This window comes from Lygodium microphyllum, chromosome 3 (assembly GCF_053477565.2).
Source record: "Lygodium microphyllum isolate KBCC chromosome 3, Lygodium_microphyllum_v1.1.10, whole genome shotgun sequence".
NCBI classification, from domain to species: Eukaryota; Viridiplantae; Streptophyta; class Polypodiopsida; order Schizaeales; family Lygodiaceae; genus Lygodium; species Lygodium microphyllum.
The window spans coordinates 113,176,445-113,195,701 of NC_141137.1; the positions used below are offsets into that span (position 1 = coordinate 113,176,445).

The 19,257-nt window shown below is 40.8% G+C and overlaps 1 protein-coding gene across 1 annotated transcript; it reads right to left on the reverse strand.

The window, feature by feature from the left end:
- Window positions 1–15,807: 15,807 nt before the first annotated feature.
- On the reverse strand, window positions 15,808–17,931 carry LOC148038779 (phenylcoumaran benzylic ether reductase IRL1-like). Its single transcript, XM_087675470.1, has 5 exons — window positions 17,529–17,931; window positions 17,156–17,290; window positions 16,805–17,042; window positions 16,302–16,505; window positions 15,808–16,171 (listed from the first exon to the last, which is right to left on the reverse strand). The coding sequence occupies exons 1-5, from the start codon at window positions 17,721–17,723 to the stop codon at window positions 16,008–16,010; spliced, it is 936 nt and encodes a 311-aa protein (XP_087531596.1). The 5' UTR covers window positions 17,724–17,931; the 3' UTR covers window positions 15,808–16,007.
- Between the last annotated feature and the right edge of the window lie 1,326 nt (window positions 17,932–19,257).

Genomic DNA, 19,257 nt, shown 5'->3' on the forward strand with positions numbered 1-19,257 from the left:
ACCTCCTGTAGGAGTGGATATATTGGTGGTATTCACCTTCAACATTTGTAGTTGCTCTGTAATTACATCCATAAGTTGTTTCTTGATACTTGCGACTAAATTGGATAGGTAATCCTTCAGATTTTCACCTCCTGGAGTACTTGTAGTAGGGTTTTGAGAAGCTTCTATTATTACTGCATATACATGTTGGATTGATCCAGGAGGTCCCCTATTCTGATTCTAATTCAGAGCTTGTCTTGAGACTTGGGGTTGTTGATTTCAGTTAGTAGGGTTCCACTAAAGGTTGAGTCACTATTAGAGGAACTGTTTGAGGCCACTGTTATTGTGGTTGAACCATCATTTGAGGCATTGTTATTTGTGGCCATTGTGGATTAGGTGCATTGTACTGCGGCACTATTTGCATCTGGGAGTAGGGGTAGGAACTATCCATGGGACTGCATTTGGTGGGTATACCATTCCTGGCATGGGAGGAGGTAAGACTCCTCTTCCTGGAGTCATTGAAAACCTTGCTTCAACTTCGTCATACAATCTTGCACCTTCCACTACAACTTGCAGATTGACTAGTCTTCTTCGAACTTCTGGTTGTAGGCCTATAAGGAACACTTCTTCCTGGATACCTTCATCCAAATGATGGTTAGTCCATCTCTTTAGGATGGATTCCATTTGCAAGACATAAGCTTCTACTCTTTCTCCAAAGGACTGACTTAGGTTCATGAACTCCTCTTGCATCCACTCTTCAAAACCTTCATGCCTAAATTTAGTGAGGAAGGCCAACGTCCCATGTGCCAAAAGTTCCTGCTACTTATCTCTCATACCATGGAAATGCCACGCCCTTGAAAGTGGTGGGAAAGATTGCTAACAAATGATCAGGGGTTCTGGCATTGTTAGCCACACATGCTATCATAAACTCTGCTACATGAAGATCAGGGTCTTCATTGCACTCTCCCTTAAAAATTGGCAATGGGATTACATTTGCTAGCATGTCATCAATATTTTTAGGACGAATCTCACTAGGAAGGGAACCTTGAGTCGCCATGGGGACTTTTGTAAAGAGTGATATTAAGACGTCAAAGGAGGCTTCTGCTGCTGTAAGCTCATTCTCAGCCTTGATTCTTGCCTTCTCTCTTCTCACATACCTCTGGACTCGTTCTAGCGCTTTCCTCTTAATTGCATCATTCATGAGGGGTTGGCTCCAAATAGTTGGTATGTACTCAACATAATAGAATCAGAGAGGGGCTTCAGTCTCTGGAGGATTCTCTGGCCAACATCTCTTCTACTTCCTTCTTTTCAACATCTATGATTTCAGATTTCAAACCACTACAAAGGGGGAGATATTCCGTTCTGAAAGTATCAAAACTCATTCTTCTTAGGATCTTGTTGTGCCATCATCATAATAATGCCAGCTTTTGATGGTTTCAATAGTGTATGTTGTAAAAAACACTCTGTCTACCAACTTCCAGTGGGTTGCTAATTGGACAAATAGAATATTGTTAGAACACCAAGCATCCCACATGTCTTGCTGTTGAGCGTCCTTGAACAAATTCCAACTCTTTTCTTTCTTGTTTTTGTGAACCTCCACTGAACATGACTCCTGAAGCTTCTTCACGATCTCCCACTTGTTGATGTCTGGAAACTTCTCAATGAATGTCAAATCTTCCATGGATGGTCATTCTCTCTGTTTCTACTCTTCAGTTTGTTCCCAAACAATTTGCCACCAAGATGCACGTCTTTGTTGCTTCAACAGGAAGAGGAAATAGTCCACCACATAGAGCTTGCATCATGATGGTAAGATGTTTCCACCATTGTGAGATGAACTTCTTGTAGAAAGTGTCTTTGGCAATAAGAATCTCCAACTCTTTAGTGGAAGAAGGAACTTTGCAAGCATCCATTGAATTCTCCTCTTCTTGGCAATGCCATTTCCTTCATTTTCAGCCTCTTTTGATGCTTGTTGATGGCAAGTTTCCCTGGTTGCGCACAAAAAACATGGAGCCCCAAGAGGAACGCCAAGGCAAAAGGGTTTCTACGGCAAGAAAATCTATCTTGTAACATCAACAAGCTTTTGTTTCATTCTTTAGAGAACCACAACAAAGAAAAGAACAAATCTTCACACAACATCATATTAGATATCTCCCACGGATTTGATAGAATCAACCATAATTTTCAACATCTTCATAGAATCCATCAATAGAACAAGAAACATAAAATAATACACCATTTTTTAATGGAAATAATCACATATGATTCATCTTCATTGTCTTCATAGTTCTATCTCTCAATCTCTCATAGATAGACACATTGTTTTGATAGAATTAGCTACTTCTAGCTCTCTCTTTCTCTCTCAATCAATAGTACATCATCTCCTCACTACAATACTCAATAATCACTCTCAATAGTTCTTCTTAGGTCATGGATGCACCTCCCAAGAGGCATGGGAGGTATGAAAGGGCACCAAATCCATTACAGTGTCTCTTCATAGCTCTCTACTGTCACTTCACTCCAGTCTTCACAGCAGCTACTTATTCCATTTTTTAAGCTCTTTTTAACTTAGATTCATCCTTTCCAAAAGTTAGAAAACTTTCCCAAAGTCACATATACATTCCAAAAAACACTTACAGAATATCTACAGAACAAAACAGAAACAGAGACAGAACAGAGATAGAGGCTCTACAGAAGGTCTACAGAGGATCAACAGAGAACACTAGAACCTCATAACTCATACTAAAACCATTCCAGATATCAAAAAATATTCAATAAGCTTTTAAAAGTTTTCAACCTTCATCAATCATCAATCCATGCTTCATACATAAGAAAATCAAAACAAAACAGAAGCTAAATAGAAGGTATCAGAACCAATCAGAACCTCAACAGAACCTATAAGAACATCACATAGCTTTATATTTCTATTAAGAATCATCATGAGCTTCCAAAACATGATCAATATCATCCAAAAACACTTTGAAAAACTTCTAAAGCAACCAATCATCACTCAAAATCCATAAAAAATCAACCATTCAAGCCTTAAGAGCAAAAAAAATCAACAAAAAAATCTAGTCATTTTAGCATTCAACAACCACATGGTTCCTTCATCTCAGTATGCATGCTCTAGGCAAGAGGCCATGGATGGAACGAGACAAGAAAGTGGAGAGGATACATTTTGATGGGACTAAGGACATGGAATTCTAAGTTCTTGTAGGCATAAAATGATCCATGGATTGATAGGGCGTAAAGAAGAGATTATGTTTAGATCAAGCCAAGTTCAATGAGAACACAATATTAGTGAGTTTGGGAATCTCCCAATTCCCATTTTTTGAATACTACAAAGGTGGCACCTGGATAACATGCCCATAAGTTTCTCAAAACCATACTATATGACCTATCATTGAAAAGCACTTGAAAAATGGAATCTATTGAGCTACAAACCACTTGATTTGGAGTTATAGTGTTCAAGTTATGATAAATCCAAAGATTTGACCACGTGTCCCAAACTTATGGGAAATTTCCATATTCCCCAATATGGTGTTTGAGGCTCATAGGGGCACAACAACTATTGGTAAGAATGTTTTCAAAGTGCACGTGTCCACTTTCCTAATATGGGTGCCGCAAAGTAGACCATTCGTACTAACCTATTTTTTTATTTCATAGGAAGGCCTTTGTAGACGATAAGTTTCATTACTGGTTTGTGAGAATCTACTAATCAAGGGCTACTCTTGTGTAATATCATTTTTATGGCATATGCTATGTTGTTTGGGTTGGGTCTAAAGAGAGAGAGCTATTCGATATTTGGTTCTATAGTTGGTTGTAGGGGTAACTTGGTCCATACCTTACCTTGATGATGGCATCCCATAGGATGAATGCCTAGTATGTATTACATTTGTGAATTTGACACTTTGGCTAGATGGGAAGTTTAGAACCTACCTTCTATGCTTGGAAAGTTCCTACACTCACCTATTGTTACAACCCCTCTTGGCGGTTTCAAGGCTTAAAGGAGGGCTTTTAGCCTATGGGACCACGATAATGAGCTTATGGATGTATTGGAGTTGGTTGGCCAATAAGACTTTGAGATTTTTGGTGAGGAGAAATCATATGTTTTTTAAGATGTGTACTACCTTTGCAAGGAGAATGAACCTTCTTGCCCTAAAAAGAGTAAAATGGAAGCCTTTGGAAAACCAAAGAAGGCCCAAGTGTTAGATATGATTAATCACCCATCCTTGTGAGGTGCCACCAATGATCTATGGTGCTCTAAGTTGTAAGGCATCCATTATGAGGAGAACCCATGTATGAGCTCAGAAAGTCCTGACTCATATGTTAGATGATGTCTATGTGACCAGATGGAAAAAAATAACCCTTGTGGATCTAGCCATTGGGTTAGGTAGAGTAGTTATACTGGTAGAAACTCGAGGCACAAAGCACCGAGTTGCAATATATGGGAGTTATCATGGACCCCTATTTTGGGGTTGGGGGGTCATGGACGCAACCCCTGATTAGGGGGTCTCAGGGGGACTAACAACCCCTTAACATGGGTTCAAAGATACTGCCCCTAGCCTGATGATAAAGTAAATATTTCATAGACTAGGAAAGGTTCATAATGTGGTTGCATAAGCCAACCAAACCACTTTCTTGGTCTATAAAGGAAAGATCTCTCCAAAGTCATCATTAATCTATCTTTCACCCAATTAGAATTCTTCCAACTAGCCTTAAGCTCTTCACATATCATTAGTCTAAATCGCCATCTAAGCTTCTTGGTGGAAGTGCACAAGTGGAAAAATCCACAATTATATTAGTTTGTTTAGAATTAAATATTTTTTTTCTCATATTTGCTATGTATTCTCTACTCCTTTCTCAAATACTATTCACTATGCCCTGTATGACATTTATACTAAGAATGCCTCTAAAGGAAAGCAATGACTATACTAAGAAACATGCATGTGCTCCCAAAAACCCTACTACAAAAACTCATGTGGCAGATTATCAAGCACAAGATGATGCAAATTGGTGGCTAAGTATCGATTAAAGATGAAGGGAGCAGTACAATAATGAAAGGTAGCAGTGTAGCCAAGGATAGTGGAGGAAGGAATTCATGGCATTGCATGTAAAATGGCTATATAAGGAGCAGAGAGGAAGAGATGAAGGTTCCAAATATACACATTTACATGCATATACAGTTCGACACACACATGTGGTTATACACCGAGTTCCAAACACGCACACATAGTTAGCTTCATTGTTGCAATGCTATTGAAGCCATTGTTGTTTAGCTTATGCATTATATTTTTGAGTAGTTAACCCTTGTACGTATTCATTGGTTTGAGCCTTCCTTTTTCTTATTTGTGTCTCCCAAAGAGATCATGGCACCTTGTATGGACCGTATACATTAAACTATTGGAATATACAAACATTCTATTTGTTGTCATTTTATCCATGACTGTCTATCTAGATATATCCTATTTGGTATGCTATGAGTGATGATAGCATATCTATATGTTGAGTTTGAGCTTGTTAGGGATCTATAGTCCCATAGAGTTGGTGCATTCTGCGATCGCACTTGGCAACCACAACTCAGACTTGGACTCGATTACATATGGCGACCAAAAAAATCTTTCTCATGTGTGTGGGTCTTCATACATACATACTCTTAGGGTCCATTAGAGGATGTCTAGCTTGTGCTTACATAGTGGTCCAAGCATGAGAAATGGTGTTAGGCACTATCTTCTGAGGGTACTTCATTGCTCAATGATGATGATGAACTCCCAATAGAGAAGTCTACTATGCAGCCCCACAAACATCACTCACACTCAGTTCCTTGATCTTGGGATGTACCCCAAGGTCTGAAAATCATTCTTGTGATGCCTTTGAAGGTAGTAGGATGGCTATTTGTGTCAGTGAAATTAGTTGTGGTTTTACCCATTCCGCCTTCTGGTATTCGAATCCATACCTAGATGGATAATCAGGTACGGGTTCCATTTCCTAAGTTTTTTGGCTCATCAGCTATTGAGGATTATGAATGCTTTCCTTCAATAGTTAGAGGTGGTATATACTATCAATTTTCTCATCCAGGTCAATCCCACCCACAAGGTATGTGCATTCGAGTCATCAATGTGGAAGAAGATGGTGGATTGGCTTGCAATGGAAAATAGACTCCGCAATCTCATGCAAGGAAATGTGACAATCCAAAGCTATTTAGTTCAATTTAAGGTTCTAAAAGGAAGAATGTTTCCAAACACACAACCGATTGGTGAGATATTGTGTTCACTATTGTTGTGTTCATTATATATGGAAGGACTTAACCAAAATGTCCATAAAGCTTTGGCTTCATAAGATCTACTTGGTCATAATATGGAATATTTTTATCATTGTGACGTCTGCGTTAAAATGTTTATGGCTAAGAAAAAGTCAAGAAAAGGAAAGAAAGTAGCTAAATCTACTAGCAAAAGCTATCATCAAGAATTTAGTGACTTAGATTTCGATTTGAACCTAGAGGAAGAGAGTAGCATTGAGGAAGAGGACTTTGAGGGTGAGGGATGCTAGAAGCTTGCAAAGTCTAAGAGGAAGGACAACACAAACTTTTAGAAAGTGCTTTATAAACGTGCAACCAAAACCCTCTAGCGTACCAAGTGTAATAATCTATGTCATCTATAGTAGCCAATTGTGATCTTAATCAATGATGGTGCGGTACTTGCCATATAGCTACTCACAATATATAGGTTTACTATACAATGATAGGAGTTTGATGGGATACGCTAGGGCATGGCAAGGTGTGGGAGGAGTGAGCTTGCCAACTGAAATATCCACAGACTATCTATAGTAGTAGCACTAGCAGATTCCTACACCCAACAAGATTATCTACAAGATCAGAATCCCTTGCCTTATGTCAATATGATGGAAATCAAAGAGCTACCTGAGTTGTAAGTATATGTGGTTACTTGGTTGGGCAAGAAGCTCAAAGGAACTACAAAAAAGCCTATGAGAATTTTGGATGAACATGAGAAAGTTCACCATCAAGTTGCTTAGTGGATAGTAAAGGAGCAAGTGTAGCCATGAGTGATTCATAGTTGATTCGTGTACCAAATTCAATACCAATAAGAGCAAAAGGGACCATAGGAGCATCGACAGCAATGTAGAATCTACAATTGACTCTTGGTCCAAAATCAACACTTGTGAGAGTGAAAGGGATAGCATGAACATTAGTGCAAGGATGCATAATCCACAGCCAACTGGAGTCAATTTGCACAAGGGCAAAAGAGAACTTGCCAACACTAGAAGTTGATGCCAGTCTTCTTCACAGGTGGTTCCGACTAATTCGGAAGGATAAACTGCATGAGAACTAGTCTCTATCACTATGCCTTCGAGGAACTTGCTAAATTTGGTCCTAGAATTCAAGGACCATTTGTTACAAATGATTCAACCAGATTGGCCTATACTACCAAAACCAAAAATAGTAGCCTTAATTGCAACCACATTAGAGGAGGAAGTTTGGAAGGTGTAGCAGGAGTCGATTCCACTAGAATAACCATTGTCAAACCCTACCATTCCAATGATTCCTCTTTGGTTCAAGGGTCAAGTAATTAACAATGTTTTGTTCAACAATGGCTCAAGAGTCAACCTTATCATGGTTGCCACTTATAAGGATTTTGGGCTGATGAATTGGGAACCAGTCCCCTTTTTGGTCTACATGGAAAATCAAGTGAGTGTGACCTCTTGGAATTATCCATTCAGTCATATTGGAAGTATCAAGTGTTCCACTTTTGATGACCACTTCTTGGAATTATCCATTCAGTCATATTGGAAGTATTAAGTGTTCCACTTTCGATGACCACCTCTTGCTTGGATGGCCCTAGTTGTGGCAAGGCAATCATAACTAGGATTATGACCTCTTGCTTGGATGGCCCTAGTTGTGGCAAGGCAATCATAACTAGGATTATGACCTCGGCTAAGATCATTTGCCGAGCTCACAACAAAATCAGAAACTTTTTAACACCTATACATTTAGTAAATGCCTTGGTGGAGCTAGAACAATGGTCCTTAACCTTGCTGAGTTGCTCGTCATGCTCCAAGAAAAGTGGTGAAAGCTCCTCCCATAAGAGGGTATTTGGGGTCCTTGATGTGATATGGCTAGTGTAGAAGACATCAAATAGAGGAGATGACAGCTAAGTCAAAATGATCATAGCCATGTCTTTAGAGGATAGAGATTAGCTCACCTCTCATTTCCCCCATCTTCGTGAAGTGCTCCTTCGTAGAGAAGGAATCATCAAGATTGAGCATCTGCAACTTCCTCTCCAAGTAAATCTATGGGCAAACATTTTATGTTGATACAAAGACATAAGCTCCTTCTACACTTTTGTCTGCTAGTCTTTAACCTATGAACATGCACAAGGATAGAATCTTGAAAACTCATAAAGAGGAAGGATCAAGATCAAGAGTTGAGCCAATCCCATAGGCTACACAATCCGGTTTCATAAGTGAAGTCCTCCTTAGGACAGTGGGCGTGTGGATAGAATCTGAAACAAGAGCCCAAAGATCAAAGTTGTTGAGTATGCACTCCACTTTACACAACCACAACGAATAGTTTGAACCATCGAGTTTGTATTCTTTGGGCAATGAAGGTAAAACAAGCATGATAATGAAGCCTTCACATTAGATGGGGCTCACCATGAAAGAGGAGCAGAAGATGAACAAGTGCAAGGAGACTCCTCTCTATGATGAAACTTGTGATAATCATGTCTTAGCTCAGAGAAATGGGTAGATAGAAGCTCCTCGTTTGAGTCTTCAAAGCCTTGAAACTGGTAACACATCTTCCAAATATGCAATCACCTAGAAAAAATTGTATTTTGATGGAAACAGTAGGTATGTGAGAATGCAATCAACTACTACAAGATGTGTAGATGTAGCACCTACATAAGAAAAGAGTATCACCTGTAACCAAAGAAGTGCCACCTCCTCCAAAAGATAACAATAAAGAATAGAAGCTGATGTGGTAGGAATAAATGCTACTACAACTGAGTAGGAAAAGGGTCGCCTAGTTGAAAATGCAAGTGTTGACTATCAAGATGCTACCTCCTCCTCCTCAGATGCCTATGTTTGCAACAAACGCAATGGTTGATGCCTGCATTTGATAGATGGGTATGCTCCTCTCCTCTCACTTAGTCGATGAAACCACGTGAGCGTGTGCAAGGGAAGAAGAAACACGAACACACACACATGCGCACGCGCACACACACGTGCGCACGCGTGCACACACACACACACACACACATAGAGGAGAAGATGAAGGAAGAAATACTATACATATTGAAGAAGAATGTTGAATACAATGATGAGGAGTAATGAGTCCCTACACATAGCCAAACTACTGTCAAACACCTCCAAAACTAGCCATCGACTAGTCAGGGCCTCTAAATCTAGCCTATCTACTCTAGGTTTTGGTACAAATGCAACAAACATAGTCCGACTGCAAAAAAAAGAAGGAAAAATGATGACAAAATATGTTAATCGCTCATGTAGCAAATATGCATTAGCAAGGGATAGAATATAAATGACAAACTAGAAAAATGCACAATAAATGTGCATGAAATGGAAGAAATGCACACTAAACTGCGGGAACTCTAATGTCTTCGTCAAACTGTGATAGGAACTCACAACCAAGAGATGTTAGATTGGCATGACTAAAAGTGGTAGGCTAACGAGAGGTACCCCTATCATGTGCATTCAAGCCCCTATAAAGAAAACACTTGTATACATATTTAACACTATTTTAAGTATCCTCTAATGCAGAAAATGTCATTTTAACTAATGAGTCCTTCTGTATACTATAAATTAAGCCAAATTAAAGCTCAGATCAATCTAAATTTAGAGCAAATCACTTCTCTATAGCTCCATCTAGAATAGGTAGTATCAAATTGCCTCAACATGTTATTAAATTCAAGCTAAGAGAGCAATGTTAGTGCTGTTTTGAGGCTAAGAGAGGGGCATATGCTCATTCAAATATCATGTGAGCTTCGTTAAAAACTAATATACAATCATGCAACTTTCCACTCTCTTATGTAAAAGTGGCCAACCCCATCGTTATGCCTACAAATTAGTTTAGAGATAGTAGAACTAATTGAAATCGATATTTTTGAATGTGAATGATCGTTACTAGTTGAATCTCTTAGTTTACCAATGTAAAAACATGCTAACAATAAATTTTCGCTCTTCAAGTAGTTTACATTAGTTGGGAGTGATCTTGGTATGCTTTAGAATTAATGGATCGGTAAAAGAGTTGTTTCAGATCAAGCCAAAGGGGAGTTTGATTAGTTAGATTGATGTGTGTGTGTGTGTGTGTGTGTGTGTGTGTGTGTGTGTGTGTGTGTGTGTGTGTGTGTGTGTGTGTGTGTGTGTGTGTGTGTGTGTGTGTGTGTGTGTGTGTGTGTGTGTGTGTGTGTGTGTGTGTGTGTGTGTGTGTGTGTGTGTGTGTGTGTGTGTGTGTGTGTGTGTGTGTGTGTGTGTGTGTGTGTGTGCTTCCATTTTACTCTCTTTAGGCCAAGCACATCCATTCTTCTTGCAAAGGTAGTACACATCCGAAAAAGGAGAGGACTAAACCTCACCACAAAAGAGATGAAAAGGAACCATCATTCATTATGAATAGAAAACCAAGCTTAGAGGAATTGAAGGCTTAGGGGGACTTGAAATAAAAGAGCTTCTATAGTTAAGTAGTATCATGATAGTAGCCAATAGTACAATTGTCCATAACCCTAGGGCAATGCCTATTAGGAGCTACCCCTATCATGTGAATTAAAGCCCCTCTAAAGAAAACCATTATATACAAATTTAACACAATTTCAAGTATCCTCTAATGTAGAAAATGCCATTTTGACTAATGATTCATGTTGTATACCATTTTGCTTTGACAGTTTTTCTATGGCCAATGTAGAAGATTGTTTCTAGATGCATATCATATGTATTAGCAAGTCATATAAATTTGCATTACCCTTTCAACTTCCTTGCATGATTAAATATAAATATATGTTAAAAATGTGACTCCTGGACCCATATTCATGATCAAACTCACTAAAAGTAGAGATCTTCAAAAAATGATGCAATACACATACAAAGGGATGAAATATTTGTCTCAAATAAGAGCTTTAAAAATGTAGACATGGAAAATATTATAGTTAATGAGTACCTATTAAAAGTAAAGAGTATTGCAAAGATGCTTGCCTCTATTGTGATATTGCAATACGATGATCACTTATTCTCAATTCTTTTTAATTTTTTACAAAAGAAAAATGTCAAACTACCTCACATGTGGCTATGATCGAGACCCATCTACTTGGTGTATTTTGACATAATTTTTTACATATTTCACATCCTCAAAAAGGCAATGAGTGTATATAAGCTCCACATGTTAGGAGCTGCTTGGAGTACTAGGATATGGAATCGAGCTTGAGGAGGGAGTGTTGGAAACTCAATCTCAATATATATGGAGGACCTACCAAGCTAACTACTCCACACCTATGATGTTAGCATGGGTGATGAGCATCATTGTTGTTACGTACCAAAGTCACTACTAGTTGGATAACATTTATACCATACAAGTTGTAACGTGCCCCCCTGTATGCTGTCCAAGCACGTTTTAGTGGTCCATCGAGAAACGAATCTAAGTGTCCCTGCTTGGCACTCCCATGGAATGTTCTGGGGTTTGTCACCTAAGGTTTCCTGAGTCTGTCTCGCAATGAAACATTCATGGCCAAACCCACTAGGATCAACCTAAAATCTAGATTCCTAGTAATCAGGGTCTCCTGACACCATTTTAGTGTTAGGTCCTAGACATCCTACTTTATGCAGAGATACATGAGAAGAAGCAAATCCATACCACACTTGGTTCAAAGAGAATGGGAAACAAGAGGGATTTGCTCCTCAACCTCTCTGCCCATAGGGCATAGTCCCATTCCGGTCCCCTAAAACGGCATGAATCGAGTTCTAACTTAACATTACCTAGAGGTCGAACGGAAACCTTGTGAGAAGCCTCCTAGTTCTCTGGGACCACCTTGTCGTAGGACAGACTCATTAGGGTTCTACCTACCCGCTTCCCTTGATAGCTTTAGTTTTCTAATTAGGTCCTACCACAATTATGTGTGACATTTAAAATCAGCTTCATTAATTAAGCCTTTTAGGGAATAGGGTTCATTCGTGTAATTTAAACATAGACACGAATACAGAGCAAGCAGTATTTTGACAAACAAGTTCCTTAACTTATCTTCAAGTTAATCTTTGTCTCTTGCCCATACATAAGAAATTATATATTCCATTCTGTCCAACAGAAGTACCCCTTCTACCCTGTAGAACTAATTGGTCTATATCACATGGCACCACAATTTCTATCCATTACCTAAAATAGGATCTTCCAACACCCTAGACGTTGGGCTCACGGTAGTCTACCACTTCGTCTTGGACTCGGTAAGGGGTGTCCAGAGCTCCACTGACCCCAAGTGATCTAGGAGTGAGACACAATTTCCATGGTTGGCCTTTTCAACACTCGACCTTCCGTCTGTGAATCAAGCCCTCTCGGGTTGAAACACGCTGTGACCTTGGAGATGATCCACCCGCGCAAAATATCTTTCCTTAATTAATCCAATTAAGAATCAAGCACAATTAAGGCAATCAGCCTAATATCATCCTCCAAGAAAAACATTACTTTATTCCCATGGCAACTTGTCATCTTAGACCCTTGCCATGCATTTACCATCAAACACAAGCACTTGGAACAATCATCCAATTCACATCCCATAATCAGTTTAATGCAAAAGCATTTAGGACATTTTTTGATCAATCAACAAAGATAATGGTATCCTTTTCCAAGCATTGCAAGAATAGTTGCGATAATCTTTTCATCGCATATTTGCTCTCCCGCTTGGGATCTAAGTGATTCCATGCAAAATTTACTTAACACTTCCTCCATTCGACTAGGACCTATGTAGAAGTTTCAACATTGTTCAAGACATGAGTTCTAATAATCCCTTACTTTGATTTATAACTGAACCTTCTTCCTAACGAGTATAAAAGCATTGGTCTTTTGTTTAACCTAGGGTTTCCTAACCCTTGAGCTCTTCATTTGCCTTTAAGGCCTGGATGTGTTTGTATCCAATCCTGTCCCCGAATAGGATTGATAACATCGTAGCTATCGGTCGGGTCTCAAGGCATCTCATATTTAGCCCTTATGATCGTTGTTTGTGTTAATTATGCACAACATCAAGACTCCCAATCTATCAAACATAAGCTATTAACGAGAGCTTGGACAAAGCACTAGAGCTTGATAATGATTCTTTTCTAGACTAAGCTGCTTGCCATGCAATCCTTCACGCATGCAAGTTGCAACATATACCTTCAAAGTGAGGAAAACACACCTACTATTGCGAGGACATGCTTGAAGCATTAAATGTTGTTTATGAATGCATAGCGTCTAAATACAATTAACTCCTCTTAATACATGTATTTGGGGAAACTCAATCCTTCGAATACTTGCGATGCAATTTATCCTTTTCAATGTCCTATTCTCGTGCAACGTAATACGGGTCTAATGCTCCTCATGTGGGAAATCAAAGTAAGCATCTATTAACTTGGAAATACATTACTTATAATCTGTATCACATTCAGATTGGCAGTGAGGCCCTTTACTGAGGCTTCATTGCTTGTTGAGGGATTGCCATATGGGTGCGACAATTTCCGGTTGGGTGTCATCCCCGATCTCTTCTCCTTAGACGTGCTTCGCACAGGACTTGTACGTCTTGTACTTGATAAGCGAGGGCCAATTGGGGACCAAGATGAACTTGCGGTTGAAGGATAATCATGTGGAAACGGTGTATGGGTCAGTAGCCAACAAGAGAGAAGGAATGCATGTGGACACCCTCTATAGAGAGGAAGAGAAATGGGTTCCTTTAAATACTCTCTCTCTCTCTCTCTCTCCCCCTTCTTCTTCTTCTTCTTTTTCTTTTTCTTCTTCTTCTTCTTCTTCTCCTCCTCCTCCTCCTCCTCCTCCTCCTCTTCTTCTTCTTCCCTCGGCAGCAAAGGGAGGGGGGTTCTCTCTCTCTATCCCATGGTAGGAAAAGGGGGGGCAAGGGGTGGTATCTCCTATCCTCCTTTCGATGGGGCAGGGGGTGGGCGGGAGAACGTGCAGTAGTGGTGGCGGTGCATGATGGCAGGAGTTTTGGGCCTCCCAGCTGCCTTGGGACTATTCGTTATACCCAAAGGGGGGGGGGGGGGGGCATCATCGTCGCAATCTTCCTCCTATTCGTCATCATCTTCCACTGCCACTCCACATCATTTTTCTTTGTCGACGTTGTCAAATGGTTCTTCCTCCGTCATCATCGGTGTGATCTTTTCCTTCTTCCTCCCGTTGTTGACTTTATCTCCTTCTGCCACGTCGTCCTCTTTCCTTCCCCCTCGCCACCTGTCGGCGACGCAGAGGGGGGAAAGTTTTTTTTTTTCCTTTTTACTAAAATTACAGAGGGGGGGAGGTGGTTCCCATGCAGAACGTTACACAAGTGGCATAGCTAGACTACCAACCTACCTACTTTCCTTGGTATTTCCACATAGATCGAGAGCTAGATAAAATTTCTTCCCCATAGAACCATGGAATGTTTTCATGCAACATCTTGAGACTATTGGTTATCTACTTGACAAAATTAGCCATGAACTTTCCAAAACTCAATTTACACAGTTCTCCATGTGGTATAATATATTAAGAATTGCCAATATCTTGTTAGCATCACATTGACAAAGTATCGTATTTTTCCCATAATAGGATCCTCTGTCCCCAACACTGATATTACTCAAAACAAGATCAAATAACAACCTCCTCTTCAACAAACCAAACTATAGAATATCGAATTACTTGGCTACACATCCTTCTCTTAAATTTAACACTTCAGTTGTCTTTTTTTAAAGGAATTTTTGCAAGGTTATGATCTTAAATGTTGTCAAAACCAATTTGTAATGGCCTCTTTTTTATAGCTTTCACACTTTCCAGGAAACCAAGCTCAAATCGAGAAATTTCCACTTGAATAAAAACTTCAAGTAAAATTTCCTAGTTGATTTTGGAGCTAGCTAAGAAACCTTAGAAATGCGTCATAACTAAAACACATATTTCTACTTTGTGATATTTTCGTGAAAGAAAGTCGACACCTCTCTCTAAGGAACAAGTTCTTATCCAATACAAACATTGGGCTTGATGGCCCACCCATGTTCTAGACCTTCTTATCCAGTACAAACCTTGGCCCTCATGGCCTACCCATGTTTTAGACCTTCTTGCCTCTCTCACAATCTATAGACCTCCCCTAAGATGCATCTTTATATTTGTCACGTTTTTCCAAATTGTAGATGCTACCCTTCATGAGTGCATCCAAGTGACAACCCACTTTGCCTCACCTGTATACCTAGAGCCTTCATCATTGTGGGACTTTGTGTCGATCATTGTGGATCAAATTACACATATTGAACTCTGGTGTTCCTATCATTGCACGTTGATGACTCAAATGCACAAATCTATTGATGTTTCTCTAATAAAAAGCCTTGCACCAAAAAACCCCTATGTCACCTCTTAGAAAATTTCTATGTAAAAAGTTTGTTAGCCACCCCAATGTGTCTTGCAAAGTGAGCTTGTTTGGGTGCCAAACTCGAGCGCTCAACTGATCAACACATTAGTCTTATAAACGAAGAACTTAGAAGCTTGACATATCATGATTGAGTCGATAGAAAAGCTTTACGAGTCTACCAATTTATAAGTGTCATTCATACAAAATGATTGTGCATGCCAAACTTGCATGCAAGCTTAGACTCTGCTTTTGTCATGAAACAACTACGGAATCGTGGACAATTTCACACCTTAGTTTATTCATGTATACTGCTCTACCTTTGCATTGTATCTGCAAAGGTGAAATAGACTAGAAACTGCACTCCTGAATAGTTGTGGATGACACGAAGATCTTGTACACCTTTGAACAAGCTAGAGATTGGCATGTAGCAAGGCATTTTTCTTACAAAAATTTGTTGAGGTAATCATCTGTAGAAGTATAGTTCACATCGGGGTAAAGGCTGGTGGCCTCGACATCGTTTGCACCAAGGTCAAAGTTGCACTGGTCACCTTTGATGAGAACATCGTGAAGGAGTGCAGGGAAAATATTTCCTGGGAAGGGAGTTTCTGCAACAAACCAATACAAAAGGTAAGACACTATTTGTCGAGAGCAACCTAATAGAAGTCAAGCATTTAAGACCATTGGGTGGTCTTCCACATTAAGGCCACCATTCAGCTTGATGCAAGCATATTTTACCTTGGATTTTTTTGACAATGTCTTCCTCTGAAACAAACTGCTTTTCAAGTGTCTTGCCGATTTTCTTTTCCCACAAAGAGACTAGCTCATTTTGTGTAAGAATGTTTGTAGGTGGTCTGACATGCAAGGTTTTGTTGAGAGTTCTTGGATCATCCATTGCCTTGATAGTGAATGTTCCAACATCTTCCTCGGAGACATTTATTGCTGTATCATTCAAAGACCAACAACCGATCAATGATCTTACCAGAAGACGCATAAGCAAATAACACCGAGATAGGAGTTGCACACAAAGTTTACAAGAACATAAAGCTCGGACTTGCCCTGAACAAGACATGGACATGGAGATGTAGAATGCATATGTTGGTGGTCTCAAGGACTTTCATTTCTTCTTTGTCTTTGTGTGTGTGTGGTGTGTTTGGGGGGGGTATCCTCTATGTGGGCGCTACAACTACATGGCTTTTGATGTGGGTGGAAAACGATATAGGATGATATCCCACACGTACTTTTGACATCTCCGCTCCCATGGATGATCACTGTATCCCTCGGTGGAGATGTGAGGCGTGGTTGAAACAAGTTAGCGACAAAATATCCGGCAAATCCATTGTTGACAACATAGGTGTGAGGAATTTGTGCTTCTTCCACTGCACGTCGGATCTGTGCCTTGAGTGCGAACATGGATTTGGCAGGCTCGAGTGCTTGTGCGCGATCAACATCGATGCCAAACTCCGAAGGGAAAAATCTCTGGAGCAAAAGCGCAAAGATTAAAAGATCTTGCATACATTGGAAGGAAGAATAAGGCCGGCACATGCAAGAGCATGTGACTCTATAGATGTCTGTCTACCAAATGGCCATACCTTGATAGTCCCCGCTTCTTTGATCGCTGATATTAGCTTGATTTGCTCGGGTATCTGAGGTCCCGAAACGGTAGAGATGACCACATCCACTTGTTTAAGTGCTGCCACCAGGCTTTCGTGGTCTTCCAACGAACCCTGTGACGCAAACCAGAAGCATCCAAGAATGAGGGCTGGCTGAGATTAATGCGGATTAAACGACAAGCAAGGGATGTGCGCGAAGATGTGGGTTAACCATAAGAACGTGGCTGGCACACCGCGCGCGCGCGAGAGAGAGAGAGAGACAGAGAGATGCGTGTAACATGTGACCTGGGACCGATTCAATTATTCGCTAGGCTCGATATAAGGCTAGGAGGAGGAGGAGGAGGAGTGATACCTGGAGGATGGTGATGCCGGCTGCCTTGAGAGAGGCGAGGAGGTCTTGCTTCTTGGAATCGTGATGGGAGGTGAGGGTGGAGGGGCGGACCAGGACGAAGGTGGGGTGCTGCGACGCCGCTGCTGCCAGCGCCACGCACTTGCCCAGGTAGCCTGTGGCCCCGATCACCAGCACCTTACTGCTGCTCGGCGACATTCTCTTGTATTATGTTGGCACTCTCGTACCGCTCACTCGAGCACAAACCAAACGCTTAATTCCTCACAACACAGCAACAACTAGTCCAGCGAGTCCCAGATCAGCAGATCGCAGCTGCAGCAGACAGAGAGCGCTAAGCAGGCGCAAGCAGTGAGCCCTTGTTGCTGGGTGATGTCTCGTTGTGTGCCGGGCTGCCTTGCACACCTACGGTGTTTTATAGGCGAGCACGGCCTCTCATCTTTATTTTCCCCGACTCCCTCTCGAATCAAAAAGATCATCATCCATGTTTCAAACATTGCTTTTGCCACTTGCCATGCAGGTTGGACTTGGCTCACGGATGAAGATCCCCCTGGGGACTCGGGAGCCGACGGTACGGTCCCACTTGTTACAAACTCCGCTCGCATTGTGCACACTCTGCTGAATGGTGTTCACCTTTGACTTCCTCACTTTCTAGAAGAATGCTACGACCGTGTGGGTCGCGCGTTGTTTGACCGGGACCGAAGAAAGGTGAGAGAGAGAGAGAGAGTGTGTGTGTGTGTGTGTGCGATCGCGCGCTCTCTGTCTTCTTATAAACTCTCATTGTCCTCTCTCTCTTCGAGATCTTTTTCAAAACTTGTAGTTGCACACACTGTGCAATGCTTTTTTACTAGTGACTTTCTCACTTTCTAGCCAATGGTCATGTATTGTTTGACCAAGACTGAATGAATGAGAGAGAGAGAGATTGTGTGTGTGTGTGCATGCATGTATCCCATGTTGATGTTTCCATTACGATTGATGTGGCCTTGTAGCACTTTTGTTTGGATGAAGATATGCTTCATGGGGGCCACCACTAGACCTTACATGTTACCACCTCAACACACATACACCAGTCGAGGGAGTCGACCTAGCTTCAAGGACTCTCTTTTCTCCTCCAGAGCCCTACTAAAAAATATGCTTAAAGATTTGGCGATCAAAGTTCATTTATCATCTAAACCTGTCATTTTAGGTTATGGGATATAGAGCATCTCTTCCCAGAGCAGACACTTGCTAGCTTTTGCCCCCCTGCATGATGACATGGCCCAGGAGACTAGCTCATAGGCAGCCTAGTCAAGTTAAGGCTTGAAACTTTACATCTTTGACAAGGGCTTTTTACAAAGCAAATCCACTAAGGAAAATAAAGATCCACTATGGGAAAGATACAATGGAAAATTCTTCAAAACAGTATGTTGGAGTTGATAGTAGCAGGAGCAACTTCTTCATTCATGAGAGCTGATTCTGGCGGTGATCATTTTGCACCTGTTGTGCTCTTTTCTTGTGAAAACATTCAATGGCTATATGGCCGGTCTTGCCACAGTAATGACATATAGCTCCAAGTGAGGCGGGTGTAGGCTGGCTATGGCAGACAAGAAGGTAGGGTGAAGATGGAGGTGAGAGATGAAGTCATCTGATGGAGTTGAGCTAGACTAAGGTTCTCGGGAGCTAGAAAAGTAGTGAGAACATCCAAGCCATGCTCACCGTGGCTCTCATACCATGTTTAGAAATATAGATCTTGAGC

Excerpts from the sequence above, each read along its gene's own strand:
- LOC148038779 (XM_087675470.1), bottom strand. The coding sequence starts at position 17,723 with ATGTCGCCGAGCAGCAGTAAGGTGCTGGTGATCGGGGCCACAGGCTAC. Across the intron at positions 16,506-16,804 it reads TGGGAGCGGAGATGTCAAAA|CAATAAATGTCTCCGAGGAA; the intron begins GTACGTGTGGGA and ends TGAATGATACAG. Across the intron at positions 16,172-16,301 it reads CATTGTCAAAAAAATCCAAG|AAACTCCCTTCCCAGGAAAT; the intron begins GTAAAATATGCT and ends GGTTTGTTGCAG.